At 38.3% G+C, this 22,636-nt stretch overlaps 1 protein-coding gene across 3 annotated transcripts in view; it reads right to left on the reverse strand.

Moving 5' to 3' along the window:
• Positions 1 to 5,440: 5,440 nt before the first annotated feature.
• The window catches only part of ate1 (arginyltransferase 1), a 72,816-nt gene continuing 55,620 nt past the window's right edge, over positions 5,441 to 22,636 (reverse strand). For all 3 annotated transcript variants that reach the window (XM_028468330.1, XM_028468331.1, XM_028468328.1), the window contains 2 exons: positions 14,205 to 14,325; positions 5,441 to 6,130 (listed from right to left, as the gene is read on the reverse strand). In XM_028468330.1, the coding sequence (XP_028324131.1) occupies positions 5,952 to 6,130; positions 14,205 to 14,325 (300 nt within the window). In that variant the 3' untranslated portion in view covers positions 5,441 to 5,951. The remainder of the gene's footprint in view (positions 6,131 to 14,204; positions 14,326 to 22,636) is intronic.

A 22,636-nucleotide genomic window follows, 5' to 3' on the forward strand; every position in this document is an offset into this window, starting at 1 on the left:
CACTGCCCCACCCCCTCCTGCCCCCCTTTTGGATTTTAGATAATCCCCAAGAGAAAGGCCCTGCATTTAGGCTGTGATATGCCTTAATCCGGGGGGACTTGTTTAACAAAAGAGCCCAGCACTTCCTCTGGCCTGGGGGCTTCCGTTGGAATGGGGGGCCTGGTTTGGGTGCCAGTACAAACATTCGTCTGTACTTCATGTCTGCATCACAATGGAACAGGCAACATACATACAGGCGCACACATGGGTTCCATGATGGACAGAGGTGTGAGCATGAGAGAAGACTAGAAAACAAACATGTAAATTCACACTGTCTTTATGAGATGCCAATGCAAACAAACAGCCCACGCACTCAGGGGCCGAGAGTAAACAGCACACACACAAACTGCCTACTGTGGGCAGAGGCAGTGTTTACATTCTACACCCGTATAGTGTGTAACAAAGGTTGCCTGCAATGTAGACAGTCTGTACCTCATGACAAGTCAAACTGCTGCCCACAGCTTTACATCCACAAACAGGAAGAAACTATTATGTTTGTGGCCTGACTCCTAGTTTAATACACAAGGGAGATGTGATGAGAGCCGTTTCTAGCATTGTCAGTATGTGTAAAGCTTCATATGTCACATGATAGGTTTATTTTAGTTAACTTGGGGCGATCGTGGCTCAGGTGGTAGAGGGTCGTCTTCTGATCGAGAGGTTGGGGGTTCGATCCCAGTACCTGACTATGTGTTGAAGTGTCCTTGGGCAAGACACTGAACCCTAAGTTGCTCCCAGTGGTCGACTAGCGCCTTGCATGGCAGTCCTGTCCCACTGGTGTGTGAATGTGAGAGTGATTGGGTGAATGAGCTGTTATTTAAAGCGCTTTGAGACTGCTTCAGTGTGGGGATAAAGCGCTATATAAATCAAGTCCATTTACCATTTAACTTTCATGAAATATAAACTAATGCAGAGTATACAGTATAAGCATGGATTTCCAAGCTAACAAGCATTTAAAGAAGGTTCGATGAGCCGACGAGCACAAAATCTCAGCATGCGTCCACCAAAAATTCCAAAACAAATACAGAACCTTGATCCTTAGATTATTTTTCCTCCTCAGTTTTGCTATTTGTGTTTTTCCGGCCCACATGGATATTTGTTTTCAGTGACTTTACGCCAATTTTTGTATCCTCTCTATTGGGACATCCCGCGTGACGTCACGCCATTTGGAGCAGCCATTTTGACGGTCTACAGGTAGTCGCTATCATGCCGGAGCAATGTTGTGCTGTTGGATTCTATCAGATTCATGAATATCTTTATACCGTATTTCAAAAGAAACAAAATGGAGAAGCAAGTGGCTGGGGGCAATAAACAGGCAAAATGCTGATGGCGTTGTTTGGCTTCCAACTCCACACAATCAGCTTTGCAGTGTCCATCTTGGATCAGGTCAGTGGTCCCCTCGAAGGATAATGAATGATTTCTCTGTGAGTTTGGGATTTAATGTTATAAATTCACTGTTACCATAAAAAATGCAATGTTTGTGTGTAGTATCAAACATTCAACATAACGTTAGCTTGTCGTTAGCCGGACACATCAGGCTCCCAATTTTCTGATTTTTTTAAATAAATTTTTTTGATTTAATCATGAAATCAATTGTTAATCAAATGTTTAGCTGTTGCCATTTATGATAACGGTTCTAACAGTGCATGGTTGATTCCTTTTTTTTAAACATTTAAAAAAAAAAAAAAAAGTGTCGAGAAGAGGGAACAGCTCCGTTAGCTACAGAGTCACTACTGGTAAGTCAGTGTGTGTTTTGGTTAATGAGTTTTCCGTTCAGAAAAGGAAATTGAAAAACAAAATACGCGTTGTTACTTGATTTCCGTTTTTCAAATTCAAGGCATATATCTTCATCAGGGTCAAAAAGGGATAAACAAACAATTAAAAATCGGTTGATTTTCAATTTTTGATTCTAAAACCAAAAGTCCTTTATCTTCCTCTTGTAATTAGCTTTTTCGGATGATAAGCACTGCGACGACATGACGTCCCGCTCAGTCGTTGAGCGTCAAAATGGCTCACACTGGGCTAGGGGTCACGTGACTGGGAGGTCCCTATTGGGGAGGAATTTGTACAGTTATTCCTATACCTGTCGGCTGATCTTCCACACTGTGTGACTTTGGAGTCCAACGATTGATGTCTCAAAAACACTAGCCACGGCTTAGAATAATCCTTTAATTATCTTCTTAAATTCTGTATTTATTCATAACAAAAAAAGTTAGTAAATGTCATGACTGGACTTCATTTCAGGGCTCCCAACTGGCGTGGGGAGCCTTATAAAATGACATACTCTGTCTATAGTGCGCCTATGGATGTGATCATTGAATGTTAGTGAAAAGCAATTTCATATTTGTTTAATATCATTCAACACAAAACATTTAGACTAATCACTGGACTATAGAATATTTGGATTTTAATACTATTTTTGCTCTAAAGTGCCTTCAGATTCACAAGGTTAAGGACACAACATGACAAAAAAGATCAGTGTTATTATTGAATACAGTCTAATGAAGCCAATCCCAGCTCACTCATGCAGAATTTACTCTGGGCAGGACACGATATGGTAATGGGGCCGACACATGTACTCACTCATAATTAAACCGACCCTTGCACAAATGCTGCTTTGTCAATGGGAATCAGAACTGATCAGCCATTGGCTTGTTCACTCACTAAAAGGGAACATGAGCTTTCCTCACCTACTCATCAAATAAAAGGCAGGGTGTTGAATGTTAAAGAAATCACCTGTGTAAACCTAAAATCCCTAATACTACACAGTCACAAGATTTTGTGAGATACGGTTGTTCAATATTGGAAATTGGTCTGATATTAGCAACAGCAACAAAAATGAGAACAGATTACATCTGCCTGCATCTAAAAATTACCATTTTAAGAACTACAATAAAAGCAGTTCATTGGATATTCGTATTCTTATTTTTATATTGAAGCTAGTGGTTATTTTGCTACTTTAAAAATAAAGTCTTTGTCATAATTTGATGTATTCGTGTTATTTTTAATGGTCTTCTCATTTATTTCTTATTCATATTCAACTGCAGAATACTCTTATGTTTAAGGTTAAAAACAAATGGGTGAGTTTTTCCTCGTACCTACTGTTGTTTACTTTTGCTCTGTTCACTTGATTAAGCCTTTTTGAACATTCTACACGACAAAATAATAAGTGATAATAATGTATGAATCGTGCTAATATCGGTATCAGCCAATACGCAAGACTGCAATATCGATCTCATATCGGAAGTGGAAAAAGTTGCATCGGGACAGCCCTACTCATTATCATCCAAAACTAAAGATTGCTGTGACCAACAATACGTTTGGCTTTTTTCCAACATGTAGGCTTTTCTAGTCATCCTACTTAATAATTCTGGTTTAAAGGCGTTATTTTCTTTACATTTCTTGGACAATAGACATTTCATAAAATGTAAATGCATTTTGTACCGAAGAATTAGCTCAGGTTTATTGAGAAGAATTCTCTTGAGAAATATTATATTGAAATAATGTAAGTATAGGTGACCTTCAAACTCATTAGGCTTTTACTCGGGATGTCCCGATACAACTTTTTCACCTCCGATATATGCTACCGATATTGCGGCCTTGCGTATCGACCGATACCAATATTGATCCGTTACGATATCAGCACAAATCATGCATACTTTTATTACTTATTTTGTAGTGAGGAATGTTAGAAAAGACTTGATCAAGTGTTACTCAAACAGAGATCAATAGTCAGCAATAGTAGGTTAATTTGTTGGAGTGTGAACCACAGTCACCTATGGATAGAAGTACTGGAGCAGAACATTTTATTGGAGCGCTTATATTAGTGATTTTAGATGCAGTCCGATATAAAATCAATATAAAACATAAAATATTGGATAAAATCCAATATCGATTTCTGGCTGATATCGGACCGATATCTGATATCAACATTGGATCGAGACACCTCTAGCTTTTACTAAAAATGAAAACATTAAAATCACCAAAGTGGTGATAAATGTGCAAATCTTTGGTGTTCACCAAGACGAAGTTGTTGTGATTGCGTGTCCAAAACACACACACACACACACTTGTGTCACAAAGTGTGTTTTTGCCTTTGTGTGTGCACACTTTAGGTCAGCATGAAGGCATGCCTAATGTGGGAGAAACACAGTGAATCCAACATGGCCACCGGCCAGCATCAGTGTTCCCTTCATGAAGAATGCTTTAATTCCTTAGGACACGGCCTGCTGTACAGCTCAGGTCAAGCTCACAGAGCAGAGAGTGAGTCACTGCACTGTTCTGTGTGGATGGGAGCAGACAGGAGGGCTGGCTGCAGAATCAAGCTTCTGCACAACCGCACGCCCAGTGCAAGGTCAGGCCGACACTTAACCAGTCTGCAGTTTCACTATTCATCTAGATTACTGCCCGTCATTTGTCTCTATCCAGACTTAATACGTGAACGTACACTGAAGAAATTAGCTTACTACTGTGCACTAGGGCTGGGCAATATGGACCAAAACTCATATCTCAATATTTTTTCTCAAATTGGCGATATACGATATCAATCTTGATAATTTTAATTCAAATGAAGTCTCACCAGAAAGACAATTCAGGGTTAGAATTGCTAATGAAAATGCCACACAGGCACAAACAGCTGCACAATATGTGCCACTTTTGGCTTTTTCTCTTCTAAGGCAGTGTTTCTCAAATGGAGGTACGCGACAGCACTACAGGGAGTACTTGAGCGAAAGAAAGCATAAAATTAACAAAGAAAGCATAAAAACATGGGGTTTTGTAATGTTTATTTTTAGTTAAAAATGATAATCATATTAATTATCTTAATAAGAACATGAGCTGAAAATACAAGGGTCAGTCTTGGTTTCACACCAGGCGGGAAATGACCAGAAATTATAAAAGCTGTACAGATAAATCTATTTATTAGACACTAAATACCGTTTCATTCTACTTATTTACAATGGGATTCTTTAAAATGTGTTTTATCACTGAATAATTCCATCATTATGCGGTACAGTTGTTTTTTCAAAGTATTCAGAGCAAAATGTTTGAGGGTAGTTGGATTCAGAAATAAGAGAGAGAACCAACTGCTCTAAGGGACAGCACGTGTGAGTGAGTTCTGTAGTGTGGCTTGTTTAGTGGTAGATCAGCAATCCATCTAACTGTGTTTCATTAAGTTCTGAGAAGTAGAAAAAGCAGTGACTCCTAGAACTGGTATTTTGATACAAAATAAGCTATAAAAATATATATATCGATATAGGGGATATTGTAATTTTCTATATTGCTAAAATAGAAAACTCGATATATCGCCCAGCACTACTGTTCGCTACTATTTTTTCAGCACCACAAAAACCGAGTGAGATCAGAGATGTAAAGAAAGTAAAATAAAGCCTCAGAAAAACTGGACGAGGTTTCACCACCTTTATTTTGTCAAACCAAAAATCATAGAGAAGCACATTTAAGTCATTTCAAGGTGAAAACATAGCTGAGGTGTAGCATGAGTCAAACAGTCATAAACACAGAGACAATCCACAAAAAGCCAACCTTTCAAGTGGCAACGCTGTTAACTAATACAGCTCGTCTGTTTGGTGAACAGTGTGGCTCGCTGCTCTTTTGCATTGTGGCTTAAGAGTAAATGACAACAAATAACTCACAATAATATGCGATTAAAAAAAAAAAAAAAGGATCCCAGTTCGGATAATGTTTCCCTGCTGTAATATTTGCAGATAATTATAAAACTTTAAGTATTTATCCAGCATGTGTGGAAGAAAGCATGATGAGACTAAGTAGAGGCAGCAGAAAGCACTTAGTAGACAATAAGGTGACACTGACACACAGAAAGGGAGACAAACGTTGCTGGGGTGTGTGTGTGTGTGTGTGATTCTATTCATCTTTAAAAGTGGAAAGATGCAGGGAGTTTAAGAGCGATAAAGCAGAATCCTCTCCGCACAGTCCTGGCCAACCAGCCCCGCGTACTGCTGCACTTCAGTCTCATCATTCGAGCCTTTCCTTTTACGAGAGTAAGCTGCGTAGGGCATGACCGCCCGCCTGTAGAGCACCAGCGCTCTGCCCACATCGTTCAGCATCCGAGCATCTCCTGGATAAAAACAGGCACATATGAGAACATAATAACAGACAAATTAGGCTCAATAAACATTGTCCTCATTTTCCCTTTGCTTATTCAAGTTCACCTCGGATTGACTTGGCAGGAGTACGTCATTATTCCGAGAAGCTGTTGGAGGAGGACGACGCTCTTCCCTCACTCACATCTAAACCCTCCACGCTATAAACACTAGTCATGGCGGTCAGTGAGCAGACTGCTTAACTAGGCATGTTTATGGCGTTATGCTCCCAGCTGGCTTGCCAAGCATAGCGTCTCATTAGGTTCATTGTCATACATAACCAACTCCCATATGACCAGTAAAGACACTAATATTGTCGAATCTGTGAGTATCCAGAGACTAAGAATGGTCCCTGTGAGTATAAAATGGAAGAAATGGGTGAAAAATAGTGACCCGGGGCAAACTGCCCACCTCTGGCGCCATTAAGACAAGAAGTGGCACAGTAGGAGGTGTAACAAGCCTCCAAAGTAATTTACACTGTACACGAGTAGAGACGCAAATAAGTCTGAGAGAAAAACAGTTGGCACTCATCACCTCACCTGGCTATGGAAAAGCTCTGGAATGGTTTTGGTCCCAGTAACCTTTGAGTTGACCTTTTCAACTCTATTACAGTGTTGTAAAATGTATTTGGCATCTTCATTTTTCAGAACATCAAATTATTATTATTATTATTATTATTATTATTATTATTATTATTATTATTTTATACTAGGATTACTTTGTTTTGATTCATTACTTGTTTTTCTTCTGTAAACCAGTTTGTGCTACAATGTAACTGAAAGTTAATATCTATAGAAATAAAGTCTGATTAATCTATTAACTAATAATAATAATCCAAAACAATCTGGCACAAAGGAAACCTGGTTGTTTTACCCTTTGAAGTCACAACTGTAGGAAAACAATTGCAATGATTGCCAAAAAAAATGGAATTCAAAAATAATAAAATGAAATAAATTTGGCTTACTTTTACCTGATAAGTAACTTTTATTCTTTTTGATCAATGTCTTTTTTATTTTCAAATAAGAAACTTATGAAAACAATACATCAAGTTCCTGTTCAAATTTGTACTGCAAAATCTTTGCAATTCCTCCAACATTAGAAGGTTTTAAAAAAAAATTCCCTAAACTACAAATTATTATTCATAACTACATTAACGTCAAAGGAATACATTTAGAACATGTTCTGCAAATGGTATTACAATTAAAAAATCAGAGCTGATCAGAGACAATTAAAGATAACCTGAAATTTCAACAGAAGTGGATTATTATTATCATTATTATTATTATTATTATTATTTATATATATATATATATATATATATATATATATATATATATATATATATAATGTATGATTTTTATATTTATAGAAGTGGTGTAAAGCTTTTGGACACTATTTTTTCATTTTTTTAATGTAGACTACTGTAATTGAATTCATTTACATTAACATTTTTTTTTTTGGTGATTTCTTTTTTGTTTTGGACATCAAAGCAGCTTCCATAAAAACTATAGCATTGAAGCTCAACAGAAATATTCTTTAAACACCAAAAAAATGGTTTTATCTCCAGAGTATTTTTCTACTCTGATTTAAATCTAATCTGTCAAAACCAAGAGTACATAGACAAAAACTATTCAGTGCGGTGAAAAGGACTCTTTCATTGATTTATTGCTACAAGCAGGTCAGCTCGAGTTTGCCTCAAGTACTGCAAGTCTAAACCACCACAGCTCGTTACTGTCACAGGCACCTGAAAACAAAACAACTTGATTTTCACAAAGATTCTGAAAGCTACAAACAGCTCCCAGAGTCAGCAAGAGTTTTTCACCCTATAAAACAAAATGTGGATCTATGATGCATTAACTATATTTTCCTGCTTCCTTATGCCCTAATGACTGCTTATTTGCATTGTAAAACTGCTGAGTCATAAAATCCAAAAAGGTTCTTGCCAACTTTTAGTTTCACAGTCAGCATTATGGCAAGTGCTGCCCTGAAGGAATAATGCATTTTTTTTTTACAAGATGTTATGTAACGTGCATCTACTGAACACTTTGGTTTGCTAAATATATCACATGATGGGAGACAAAATGTTAAACTCTCTCTTGACAGCCTCTTTAAAGCCCGGCACTAAGCTTTTACATATTTCTCCTCAAAGTGACAGGCCACTTACACAACAATCAAACAAAGTTAAATTTATTCCAACGGTTGCCATAAAAAGATTGGAAGGGTTGAACATCATGAAGTTTTAAGATGGTCCAACTACAGCAGCAATACTCACTTACTCACGGCCATCCAAACATCCGTTTTTCAAATAAACAACTTTCCTTCTCCCCTTTACTCAATCCAGGCTTCAGAAAGGCCAGCTTTTGTTTTGAGTAGCTCCAGACCCAGTTTCCTTCAAACTCACCGGAGGTTCAGTGACATGCCGCTCTGAGGTCAGAGCTCCTTTAGGGTTGGAGTTCAAAAGTCAGGGGTAAGGGGAGTGCTAAAGTCAGCAGCGAAAGTAAAAAGACTGAGGGGAGAGACCCTGACTCCTTTTTCTTCTTCTGCCCATTCTAAACTTACAAACACAAGGTGTAGCATCAACTACTGGTCAAATGAAGTTCATCGTTTATAACCAATTACTATGACTATGAAGATTTAGGAAAAATGACGGTGCGCTGTGTGAGAAGCAAAACCTTAACTTTGCTTTGCTGACAATGTTTGGCCTTCAACACAACTTGGTGAAAATAAAAACTTGTATCCCTATGATATAGATAGCTTGATTAAAAAAGCTCTATAGTTTATTGAACAAAGCAGATAAGAGTCTATTAGAAAACATAAACAAGAGCACAAATCTCAAATATCATCTTTGCCAAATATTGAGAATTGTCTGGATCAGTGATCCTGACCATGGTACCATGATCCTTCACAATTAATTTACTTATTAATCACCATAAATAATGATACAGTAGCTCCAAATGTATGGGGATGCCATTTTTTTTTGAAAAATCAAGATGGAATGCACAAATTCTGATCAAATATTGATGAAATTTAGGAACAAAACCCAACATAACAGTCAAATTTCATAAAAGATCGATCAATAGCAAATCGAGAAATTAATTTTTGATATTTTGCAAATTATTATTCTTTAAACTGATTCAGAAATGGTAAAATAATCTGGATCCCGTCCAAAATTTAATGAAATCTTCCATGGTGTAAGGTGTATCTTTGGTTACTTTTGATGTAATCTTGCTCACAGACAAACAAACAAATAAAACGCAGTGAAAAATTACCTCTTTGAAGGCGGTAAAAAGGCAAGAGTAGTAGGAGTAGTGTAGGGAATAAAAAAAAAAAATCTATTTCAATCTATCAGGGTGCGCAAACCAATCACAGCTTAGTCTGATGCCGTTTGACAGAAAGGTCAGGAGGAAGTGTCGTGCTCAGTGTAGGAAGGTCAGGACTCGGCCACAGGCCCTGACACTTTACCGTGCTTTGTTTTTTTCTCCCTTTCCATTTCAAACTTTGAAAACACTTCAACAACAGTTTCTGGTCAAAGGAAGGCCATTGGGTTACGACCACTCCCCCTGACCTAATGTTGAAAATATAAAGTGCTATTATATTTGAAAAAGACTAGAAACCCTGGGTCTAACCTGGGTTCTCCATCCTTATGTGTGGAAAAAAGAAAGGTCAGGAAGAACTGCACAAACCCTCTTTTCTCATCCAACAAAAACTTTCAACTAAACACCATAATGGTCAAAGGTGGGCCATCAGGTCACAACCACTTCCTACAACCCATGGTTGCAAAATCCAAAAAGACTGAAGGTCTAAATAGATGAAGGTGAGTATTTGTTTAGTATGAGTGTAAAACACAAACACTGAAGACGATTGGCAACAATAGGACAGTATGTATGATTCATCCAACTAGTTTTTTTTTTATATTGTTGCATCCTGTCGAGCCAGGATTGTAACAAAAATAAAATATTCAAAATATTTATACTACAGTTCATACAATATATAAAATGTGTGATACGAGCCGGGTGAAACCATATCAAACGCTTATGATTACATAATTGGGGTCAGTTTTTAATGCAAATGTTTGCGATTACTCGAAATGTTTCTAATATTCCAAATTTTATACTCAATAACTGACTTCAAATCAGCCCATAAAATTTTCCACAGAAAAGCTGCAATGACAAATAAAGTAGGCGAGAAGACCGGGAAGGGACTGCCTAATAATTCAACATGTCTTTCCCCGCCTTAAAGATACTTTGATTGGAAAGTTTGTTAGTGATTCATTATAATAACCATTTAGCATTTCAACATAAAAAAGTCTTAATATCAGCATCTGATAGTAGAATGCAATGTGGTACTTTGTAACTTGTTCCGTGTTGCACAAAACTTTCCACAAAGGGTAAGGTGTTCAATGGTTCATTAAAGGTTGTGAAACACTGAAGTAAATACTAGTCAGCTAGGCATATGCAGCATGGACGTTGGCTCAAGAGGTTGGGAATAAGGAGTGGTAAGGGTCTGTGAGGGGTCAAAGAATGTCATTGGCATCAGGGTCCTTTCACTCTTTTTGTTCAGTTGCAACTCATTAAAACGAACAAAGCAAAAAAAACTACTTCTTCCAGAGTGAAATAAAAATACCAGCCGATATAGGGCACCCAATTACTCTGACCGATATCAGCATAAGTAAAGGCATTGAGCAGAGAGTATGGCAAGGAGTAGAGCAAGATGCCTTTTAAAAGTGTGATTTGATGGAACTCTAATGTAGAAGCCAAAAGTTTTTGGAGTGACGGGTGAATGCTATCGGGTTGTACTGCCTCTCATACCAAGGGTTTTATCTTCCTGTCACTTTTTCAAAAACGTGAGAGATTAGAACCAATGAAAATAAACAAAGAAAAGTAGACTTGTTCATTTTTATCTGAAAGCTCTGCAAATTACAATGTTGCCAATGCTACATTTGAATTGTGATAAAAGTTTCTAAAGAAGGAAGGTCAGGTTGGTTCGAGGGTCAGGTCTAAGGGTACTGGCCTTGACATTTCATCATACTCTTATCCTTTTACCCATCAATCTCCAACTTTCAGAAGACTTGCTTGACCCAAATACAGGTCAAGGATATACCATTGGGGTTGTACCCACTTCCTATGAATCAATGCTACAACTCAAACTGGGCCTATAGGCTTGAAAAGAAAAAAAGAACAATGTTGCAAAGTGCGAAAATGCAACTTGGTGACCTGAAAGATCACATTCAAGAGTTTAAGCTTCAAAATGAAACTCGGAAACTAATCAAAGCATTCAATCTCTTTAGCCATTTTTGAAAACAGGTTTACCCCTGAATTAACATGATATTTGGTAATAAGACAAGAAAATGTCAACTGGTCATTTGAATGCAGTTCTAGGAATTTGTAATCTAGATCTAGTCACTATATTTATTCACATACATTTAGAAGACACATAATAGTTTTCTTCATGAAGAGCAGTGCAAAGCCCGGAGGTCTCGGTGTGGTAAAGATCGAGGAACCCAACCAGCTACTTTTAAGCTAAAGTCCGAAGTCGTCGCTAAATTTTGCAACCCCCAAAGGTTTTCTTCATTTACAAATAAGATAACTAGAATCTAATTACATTTTTTCATGATATGAAAATTCACCAATCTTCCTCAAATGTAAACATGTAAAAAAAAAAGCTTCTTGAAAGTACGGATGTTTATGATGCAAATATAAATCAAATAATTGACTAAAACACCCATTAGTTTCAGCTCTCATTAACATTGTATATACGAGTATATGCTTAACAATTATCGAGGTGATGTCTGTCACACATTTTTTCTGGATGTTTATACAACTTTTCGGCCAGTGCCCGAATAACACACTGATTACATGTGAGTGAAAGATACAATATGAGCAGAGCACTGTGTGTTCATCTGTGAGAAGCCACAAAAAGGCTGTTGAGACCTCGATGTGTCAGCAACATGGATGCAATCAGTTGAGTCTGCTGTGGAAAGGGAACTGTAAACTTTAGATTAGCTGCCTTTACACACCTCATTAGGACCACTCAATGGTCCCCCATAAAATGGAAATGCACTGGGCCCTCAATGACTTCTGGGAAAGACTTTGAGTTTGACCTCAGGCCTAATGGAGTTGAGTGACAACATAAACTGTTAAAAAAAAAAAAAAAATTATATATATATACAGTATATTTATTCTTTAGTATTGGTTTGAATGGCAACTTTCAGAATTAAGTTTTTGTAATCAGGTTGAGAGCTACAGGAATTTCTGTATTATTGGTTTGATAATAAAAGCTTGATAATATAATCCTTGGATAATGGTTTTTGGAACAATAGTAATTTGTTTCACCAGAGAGCGATTGTTTAGCCACCTGTGCTGTAATAGTTATATTTGAAAACCACAGATGCAAGTCCAAAACTGTAATGTGGAACTTCACTTAACTTGAAACTAAGTTGCAGTCCACCTAGATTTTGGTCCAAAACTAGGAACACAGAACAAAAAGCTAAAAGGCCAAGGTTGCTGTGTTTCAATTGAACTGACAGGCTGATTGCTGTATCTATTCCATAACCAGGCAGAAACCTCCACAGTTTGGCTATGATCCACTTTAGCCACAGTTAAACTCCACAATTTAGCGACAGGCCCGAGAGTTAACCATTAACCCAGTGAGCATTAAATGTAATAATGGTGCATCTAGGAGCAGCAAGGCCTGTAAAAAATCCCACTTCTTACCAAGACCAACAGTCCACAACTTCAACAGTAAACCTAACCCTGACTAAGCCGTACTGTGACATACTAACATATTAATGAGGTTGAAATGCCCTTAATTTATCTAGGTGTGGTTGATTTACCACTGTTTGATTCTAAGAAGAATCTTTTCATTTTAAAATGTGTAGAGATTTTGATAGTTAGAGTTGGTTAAACCTTTGCTCAAGACTTGGCTTTATAAAACTGCACTATCATAAGAATGATGTGCAAGCCAAAGCCAAAAAACATTTACATCTCTTGAATTTATCAACTTTATTAATCTTAACTTTCTGTGTGGAACCTATTCCAAACATGACTTCACTTTATTCCTCTTCCTTCTGCCTTTCCACATTAATATGCAGTTCTATAACGACATCTCAATCAATCAGTCCTCATTTATCATACATATACAATATAGCCATGTATTCCTGTGCCAGCATTTAGCTACCTAGACTCATCCATCCCTTCCATACAGCCTAAATGTATTTTCATTTAATGTTTGGTCCCACCTACGTACTCTACTCCTAATCCCCTACATACCATTCCAAAAATCACAGTCAGTTTGACAAGCCCATTCCTGTCCTCTCAAATCCCCCTTTACCCTCGCCCTTTCCTGTCTGGTGTCGGTTTGGTGATGCGGATTAATGAGCAACAGTACACAGAGCACAGCAGGCCTGCACACTTGGCCACTGTGGATATAAATGTCAGCCTACATGCTTAGACAGTGGACGCACACCAGCTGTTGACGTATACCAGAAATCTTTGTTTACATGCGATTGTAATTTCTATAATGACATTTTTATATTGCAAATCTGGTTTTTAACCAGTAAGTAATGCTAATGCTGTGTTGTGCATCTATCCATTCAAATGACAAGAGCTCACAATCTAAATTGTGACAAATACCTAAAAACACATTCACTGACAGGGTTCATACAATCACAACCTTCAAACCCACAGAGTCTGTTAGAACTGTGAATAGCTTTCTTTCCGCCATCTGATGGCTGTCTGCCAGTCTACCTTCTGTCTGTGGTTTAATACAGCTGATATCACCATCCAATGTTAACACAGTCCATTCATTATGACAATGTTGTGGCAGTGCCGACCATGCATAAGAATCATGGAGTGAAAGAATGTGTGAGAAAGTGAACTGGAGCCGTAACGCCTGTATGAACTGCTGTTTTAAGGACATCTTACTACTTTTAAAATACTGTGAATGCAAACTGGTTCATTAAAATCATCAGTTGAAAGTTCTTAACAATGTTGGCCACATTAGGAAACGTTAATATGAGAAATAATGTTTTTAGTGAAACTGCATCAATACCTGCATCGGGATCCTGGTTTAAACGAGCATAGCGGGAGTTGTCAAGTTGTGGTACGCATCTTTCTATTGGGACCCACACATAGGTCTCAGGGCACAAGAGGTCTGAAGGCCGATACTGCCCCTAGAAAATGAAAGAGATACATTTTAAACATGGATGAACAACATTCTTAGTCATCTAAATAACAATACAAAACTGGTTTACAATGTTTAAAACCACAAAATTCCCAATAATTGTTACCAAATAAAGGTAAAATTTCTATATTCTCTTTAAAAATGTGATATATCGTTACAGCAAATAAACAAATGCAGCAAAAAAAAAAAAGTCAGCCCTAAAATGGAATTACTACTATTGTAGAAAATGAAGGGTCTCAGCAATGAATTAGCTGAAAGATTACCATGTTTGGATAAAGTCAAGCACCTGTAAGCTTGAAACCTGAAATAGCTGGAAACTAAAGAAATGTTAGTTAAAAAAATAGAAAAAGCATTTTTTCCCCACCGATGAGTAAATGCAATCTACAGATATGGTGTGAAAACCAGTAAGCCTTAGGAGTCCATTGCTTATCTTATACTGTATAACAGTGGGGCCTGGGCTACAGATAAGATCAAAATGCATCTCTTTTAAGTCACTTGTCAAAAGTGTTTCACTGTCCATAGGGGGAATGATGAAATGTAAACACACCAGCATACTGTAGTGTGTACTCGTCAAATAGGTATGTGCCTGTATTTTAACCAAACTGTTTGGATGGAAGGTAAACCAAGCAGAACAAAAATGGCTGGAAGGCATTGTTCAATATATGAGTGATGAGATGAGAAGAAGCCTAGATAATCAGACAAGAGTGTTTTATCATAATCATTGCAATTGCCCTCAGACACAACTTAAAATTATTGACAACCTTAACCTGCGACAAAGACTCCAGCAGGTAATGGACATCTTTCTACTTGTAAGGATGCAAAATGTGCAAAAGAGTAATATGAAACAAGGAAGTTGAAAAAAAGGTGTTTTAAAAGTATATTGATAAAGACTGGTGTGCCCGTTACCTCTATGGAAAGTAGGTTTCCCATGCAGAACAAGATTATTTGCTGATAAACATGCTCTCAAAATCAAAATATGCAATAATGTAGGCCTTGTAAACATTAGTGAAACCCCTCAAATATTTTATATGATAAAAAAAAACGTGCTAGAAATACCCAAGCAACTCAGACCCTATAAAAAGAGTGGAGGAATTCAGACCCAAGCTCAACATATTAGGCTTCTCTAAGTGCCTCTGCTAACAGATGGATGGTGGTGGAATGCGATGCATTGGCAATAGAGGTTCACACTTATCGGATGCTCGCGGTGTCTTGACAACCTGCAGCCTCCACAACTGTCAGCACACATTTCACACTCTACCTCACCTCCATAAGGCTCCTTCAACACTGCACGAAGACAAAACTACTCATGGTGACGCACACCTGTCCAGCAGTGCCAACAAAATAACTCACTAATGCATCTGCAACGGTAACAAACTTCTGGAAGAGTACATTTTTTAAAATAAGGTGCAGAAGTAGAGTTTGCTTTGAACAATGGTGTTAAAACGAGTGATGAAAAGCTGTGAATGTAGGCTGATGGATGAAATATTATTCCAGAAATTAAAAACAGCTGGGATTTTCAGGCTATTATCCTATGAGCCAAAGACCAAAGACATATTTTTTGTGTTTACTCTTCAAAATAACTTATCTGGGTCGCACACTAAAGTTTCAGACAGCGAGGCCTATCTGAGCAAAATGAGACAGAGTCTGGTCATGGCACAGGCATAGTTTCTCAACTGAAAAGGAGAAAGGATAATGGGTAAGAGCGGACACAGCTATTAGTGGTCTGGAAAGCAGCACTAGAAAGGAAGAAGGAAGATCGGAGAAGGAAAACTTGATTTTCCCGCAGATTATCTATCAACTTCTCCTCTTTATTGGCTACAATGCAACGACCAAGCTTGCCACAGAGTTTCTAATTATCTGTTTTTTCCCTTCTGGTTTACTCATGGACTCTATATTTTACAGATACCCCTGCAGCTTACTCACTTGGTATTTCAGAGGATTATGGTTTTCCACTCTACCGATCCATCTGTCCAACAGTGACTTATTGCTGCAGAAAATGCAGCATTGGTTGAAATTGAAACAAACATGTTCTTCAGTGGCAACCTAACAAAGAAGCAGTGTAGGTATAGAGAGATAAACCCTTACGGTAAAGTTTGCATGCATAGTACATGTAGCTTTTAGTTTGACAGCTTATCAAAAAGTCAGGACAAAGAAGATTCTCCTCTGGTCAGAAGGATCTGGAGGTATTTCAGATGATGGACACTTACAAAAAGAGCGGCGGAGGGTGAGAAATAAAACAGCAGGTATAATGGAAATGTGAAAACTTCAGCAGGCAGAGGTGTGAGAACTGAGGGGACAGAAGAAAATTGGGTGCAGATGGGAAAACAAGATATTCAAAGTTAGTGAGACACAGACAGAACAGTGCCATCAGTCTGAGAGAGGCTGATGGCACTGTTAGGAGCTCTTATGGTGCCAGAACTCAGAGACCTTGGTACTAAGAGAAATAGTTGGGAGGCAGGAATAAGAATGAAGCTTTGGAACTGATATAAATGGAGCTGAATGACACTAGAGAAAAACAGATGAGCGCAACAAATAAGTAAGTTCTTTCAATTAGAATTTTGAAATGCTGGTAAAGTTTCTGCCAAATGAAAACTTTGCAGTTATAGGAGATCGAAGGCCCACCAACTTTTCAGTAATTTGTTTTCTGCAATGTTTGTTAATCAATAGGAAGGGGTCAGTGTTTATACCACAGCGATCTTTCACACTGCTGGTTTCCCAAATAAATTAACTTTAACAAGGCTACAGGGACAATTACTCAACCTCACATAAATAACAAGCTGCTTCAGTGTAAACAGTTACGCAGCCTCAATCATCTAAACTAAACAAAGCCATATCTCTCCAGGGTTTGACACAAATCCATCATCACTCTGAGCCCCTCTGTGACATGATATCCTTCTCTCTTCTTCAAAGAATTTTACACACATGCATATAGCAGTTACACTTTTTTTACCAGTTCTGCCACTCAAACATCAAATGTCACTTTATATTAATGCTTCGCTTTGATGCTTTCCTCCCGCCTACACGTCAGTTGTGCTTTCTTACACAACTCAAGATAGACCGATCTGCCCCAGGCTCATACCTGCAATTTATTGGAAAAGTAATTAATCACACCCATAAATGGAGTGTTTTCCTTTAGTCAAGGACCCCTAGTGAAAGACTACACCTGCTGACTTACCCCCAGATCTGACAGGGGCCATAGATCGACTTTGGTATGTGTAGAGTAGGACAGAAAGTCAAGAGACAACCAGTAAAAATCTCTTTCCACAAGTCATCAAAAACTGAAAAAATCCAAAAACAACTTGGGAAACATTCTTTGCAAATTAAGTTATTTTTACTTTTGAGTAAGTTTTGAATATTGTATCATTTTACAGAAATGGCAAATCTTAAATAAACAGAATTAAAAAAATTCTGTTGGGAGAACATTAATTAATAAGGCACTTATTTAGGTTTTTCCAGCATTTTATTCTTACCCAAGAAATATGAATTAATGTCACTGCTCCATGGATGATATTAAAAGTTGTGTAAACAATTTCATATTCTCTACAGAACAAGGTCTTATTCATTACTTTTAATACATGCTTAAAACAAACTTTCTTTTTATTTCTTTTTGAAAGTCTTTGTCAAAAGCTCATTTCTCTTCAGCAACTGATTCTTCAGCAACTTGGCCAACATGTGCTGTGACTTATACAGGGGTGGTGGTCCAATACCTTTTCAGGATGCAAATATTGACATTTGGGATATTTAAAAAATAAAACATTCAATGAAACTCAAATGTAGTTAGTGTCGATACATATTCTCTGGAACATTAGAAGTCCTGTGTTCTACGATAACAGTGAAATGTGACAATGTTGAGAGTACTGCTAGCATTATTATTATTATTTTATTTAAAGTCCAAACTGATCAAATACTAAGATAAGTGATTTTCAAAGGATGAGCTAACTTTTAATTTTCACTTCCTCTTTCAGATCAGTTGAGACAGGAGAGTGTGCTTTGTGTTGTAGTAATCCTATTTCTCTTTGCTTTCATCTGCATTTCCTTACACCCACATCTGCTGCAGATTTTCAGCTCACATCTCCAGTTGAGCTTTGACCAACACAACACCTGATGAGCCATCACTGCATGCATCTTTTTGTGCTAGAAGATTAGATGAGCCACCCTTTTTTTTTGAAAACACACTGAACTATGTTCAAACTAATCTGGAATCTGCGTTTTAGCTGAACACTTTGCTGAAAGCCCGAGTGATTCCAAGAGTGTGATGTGAGCCTTGTCACAAAGTAGATGAGGTCATTAATGTTCGACCCTGCTCTGTTTGACATGACAATTACATTCCAAAACCAACATGCGATACAGAAGGAGCTTGTTTTGTATAGCACACTGGGTCAAGCCTTGCCACAATCGTGAAATATGATTTTTCTGCTGTAAAAAGTAAAGTCAAATCCAGTCAAAACGCAACGCATTTGTGGCCCTTTAGTTCAACTAAACCTTAAGCTGTGATGCAGGACAGGCCTCCCCATTAGGAGGTCATACAAAGAGGCCTAGTGTGACCCAGCATCAAGCATTTGTAGCCTGGGCCTGCCCGGGCCAGCACTCTGACCCTAGGTCACACTCAGTGACTCCCATTTAAAAACCAATAAACAGACACGTTGATCTCTACATTCACACTCTCTCCTATAAACATGTAGCTGCACAATACAGCCCGTCTTCATCCCAAGACTGTTGAAACACATGCATTCTGCTTAAACAAGAAAGCATGGCCAGGGGTTGTGGGTGCTGATGGACACATGTAAACATTGCAGCCCAAAGAAACACAAAGAAAGCTAGACAAATAACGTGAAAAACTGAGCATGCTGGACAAACTGCACCAGTGAAAGACATGTCTAAACAATCTGTGGTTTGAAATAGTGGTCGACAAATGCACACTTTTTAACATAGTCTGAGGCTAAATGTGCATTTGTGTACATTTTAGGAAGGTCTAAGGGGCCTGGGCATGTCAGGGGTCTGAGTTTGAGGAGGATTTATGTTACCTATGGCCTTTTAAATACTTTTTTACTCAACTCCACACACTACTACAGGACAGCTTTCAAATAAAGCATCCAGGCTGGTAGGTTTCCCCTTTGGGGCCCCTAGACAAACCTCACTACTCCTTCCAGCAGCTTCGTTCTGTCCCAGGTCTTCTTTGCTTGGCTATGAGTCACGGCTCCACGGATGACAGGTTAATGAGGAGAAAATATTTTTACAGGATCACATTTCACCTAACCCCTGAGAACCAATGGCAGCACTTTTATGGGCATCAGCTCACGGACTGGGCACTTTTATCTCCTTATCTATTCAAGTCTTTACGAGTAGGTAAGCAGTAATGCTTGTCTGACAGAGACCACAGCTTACTTGCAGTAAGAGCTGCCGCCTTCATATCTAGGTCTTAAACCACACCTCAGATGAGACAATAACCCAAACCTCCTCCCACATGCTAAATCTAAACCTCTAGCTGCATTTATGAAAGCAGGCCATTCAGTCCAGTAGTCATTATCAAAGATCTAAATGCATTTCCATGCCAAGAAGAAACCAAGCATTTCAGACAAAGTGGTGCAGCTGCAGTGGGTTTGAAAATAAATAGTGGTGAAGTTAATGGTAAGGCAAACACTTCAGGCTGGCAGCAAGAGGGCTCTGGATCTGCTCAGCATGACACCATTGCCAAACTCATTTTGACCATGGTAAACTTCACACCTCCCCCTTTGGTTAAACCGTCATTCCCTCCAAACTGTCCTACACCCACCAGAAAAACCAAATCACATGACCTGACCCTTTGAACTCTGCTCCCAGTACCTTGCCCTGTCAGCGCTCCTCCTAGGGGGTGCCAAGCAGCGACTGGCTCCAGACAGGGCTGTAACCTGTGAATGATTTGTTAAAAACACAACCATGGCAGGGAAGGCAAGAAAAATAGTGATGGTGAGGCAAGGAAAAGAAACTATCAAAAAAAAACTTTAAACAAATGTTTCTGCTGCGAGGTGCACTGTTGGTGGTCTCCTGTTGAGCTAAATGAAATAACTCAACAACTTAAGACAGGGGGAGGAGAGAGCTGGAGGCAGCAAAAGTCTACGTTTTGGCTTATAGATTTCACAAGGAGGGTGAAAACGGGCTTTGTTGAGTTTGATCTTGTTTTGATAGGCCAAGCCTGCAATGTGAAGAGATGGATTGTAGAGTTCCTGGCACTGAAGAATAACATGTTGCACAATGAAAGTGAATATTGCTGGATCTGAGCAAGAACAAAAACCAGAAACCAAAATATCACAATATAAATACTTATATCAAAGAAATAACATTCACAAGCAGGTTTTGAGTGTAGAATACATGAGAAAATTTTTTTACGATGTTTTATCTGGGATCGTATCAGAGTTACTACAGCCCGTTCCTTTCTAAATACTGCCATCATTCCCAACCAGCAGTGATGTGGGAATGATTGAGTACTTTAAAATAGTTGATGAAAGAACACATGAAAAGAGTGAGACTAAAAGCTTTTGTAAAACCAATACAAGTTGCTTGTAATGCATGTGTACTTAACTACAATGAAGTAAATGTATAATGCCAAAAATTTCAACCACTGTACAAGTTTAGTGTTATATACAGTATATGAGTTTAATGGGATTGGCCTGAATACAAAACTAAAACATTTGCCCCAGGAAAAAAATATGGTAAAACTAAATAACACTTTGCTTTTTGGGTTTAAAATACCTAATTGAATAAATCAATGATGAGGAATTGAAGATGCAGGTAATGTTTGAACTATAAATAGAGGCTCAGGTACATGTTATTGCTGGGAGGCACTTTGTCATGTTTAATTAATGTCATGCAGCAGGTGACAAAACTGCCTGAAGGCCTGCGCTGATTAGCGCACCAATAGAGCAGCAACTGCCAGAAAACCAAATCTCATTCTATTATCGTCTTTCATTGGCCTCTGTTGACATCCTTGGTGCGCCTGACACCTCGATGGATTAATTTCAGCTCAATTGGATTCAAAGGCGTTGGTTATGTGGAAAAACGGCTGTCTGTTGCCAGAGGAATGACCAGGGCTCCCTGACTGCGTTTGTTGTTTTCAGGCAATGAAGAGTTGGGTTAAAAAGAACCAAGGTGCAGCTGCTAGAAAAAGGACTCTTTCAAAAGTCAGTGAAGTACCGCCGGAAAACAAATAATCCTTTTCATCTCACCTCCTTTTCTCATTTGGCACACACTTTGTCACTCCTCTTATTTTCTCCATCTGTCCTCTTCCTCCTCTTTTCACTCATTTGCTCCCTCCTCTATTCTTCTTCTGTGTGGAAAATTTAATGGTTTCCTGGGCTCAGAGCAGGACATTCTTTTATCGAGAACAAATATAACAAGAGCAAGAGCCTCTAAATGCAATTTTCTCCCCCCTTACCATCCACCCAAGCCTATAGTTGTAGAGTGTGTAAATACAGAATTACAATTGAACAATGCTTGAAATGCTAAAATCAAGTATTGGAGCTTTGAAGCCAAGTGGGTTAATGTCTTATTATTAATTATCTGTAGTGTGTGCTTCAAAATAACTAGCAAAAGGTGTTCAGTAATTCACACAACTCTGGAAAGAATTAGAAAACACTATAGTGTAGTATTAACCGTACATAGACTGAACCAAAAACAACTAATTTAGACATCAACATGGAGGAAATTCTAATGTACTGCAGCAAAGCTAAGAATCCTGCGAGAGTTAAATCAAAGTTAGACAAAAAATATTGTGAGGTATAGTGACGTCATAGAAGTTCATTATTTTACCATGACACAAAGTTAAATTCATCCACATCGTAAGAACCGTGGCAAAAGGACCAGGACCTTTGGTCTTATTTAGCCTCAAACAGCTTCACCTTCTGTTCTCCATATAGCTTAACATCAGAAGCCCAGAAAGGACCAGGGCCCAGAGCCAAGGGCCAAATGTCATGTCAAATCTTGAACCCACTAGCCAAACCAGCACGACACTGCATGAGACTCTGGCCAGGCTTTGGGAACCAAAGCAAACCTCTGACACTAGCCATGCTTCGTCCAGACCCTGAAAAGACTGCAAGTCTTCAAGAACCCTTTAACGCTGCTCTATAGAACCACACGAGGCTTTTGACAGTACTGAGGGCTCTTTGCACAATCTCACATGGAAGTGACAACTGACTATTTCACATGAGACATTTAAGCTACGATCGTTAGAACACTGAACCCGTTAACCAATATACTGTATGTATGGACATGACATAACAATCTGGGTAGAAGCACCAGACCATCTTATTTTTTTTTACATCTTT

This window comes from Gouania willdenowi, chromosome 15, assembly GCF_900634775.1.
Source record: "Gouania willdenowi chromosome 15, fGouWil2.1, whole genome shotgun sequence".
Lineage (NCBI taxonomy): Eukaryota > Metazoa > Chordata > Actinopteri > Blenniiformes > Gobiesocidae > Gouania > Gouania willdenowi.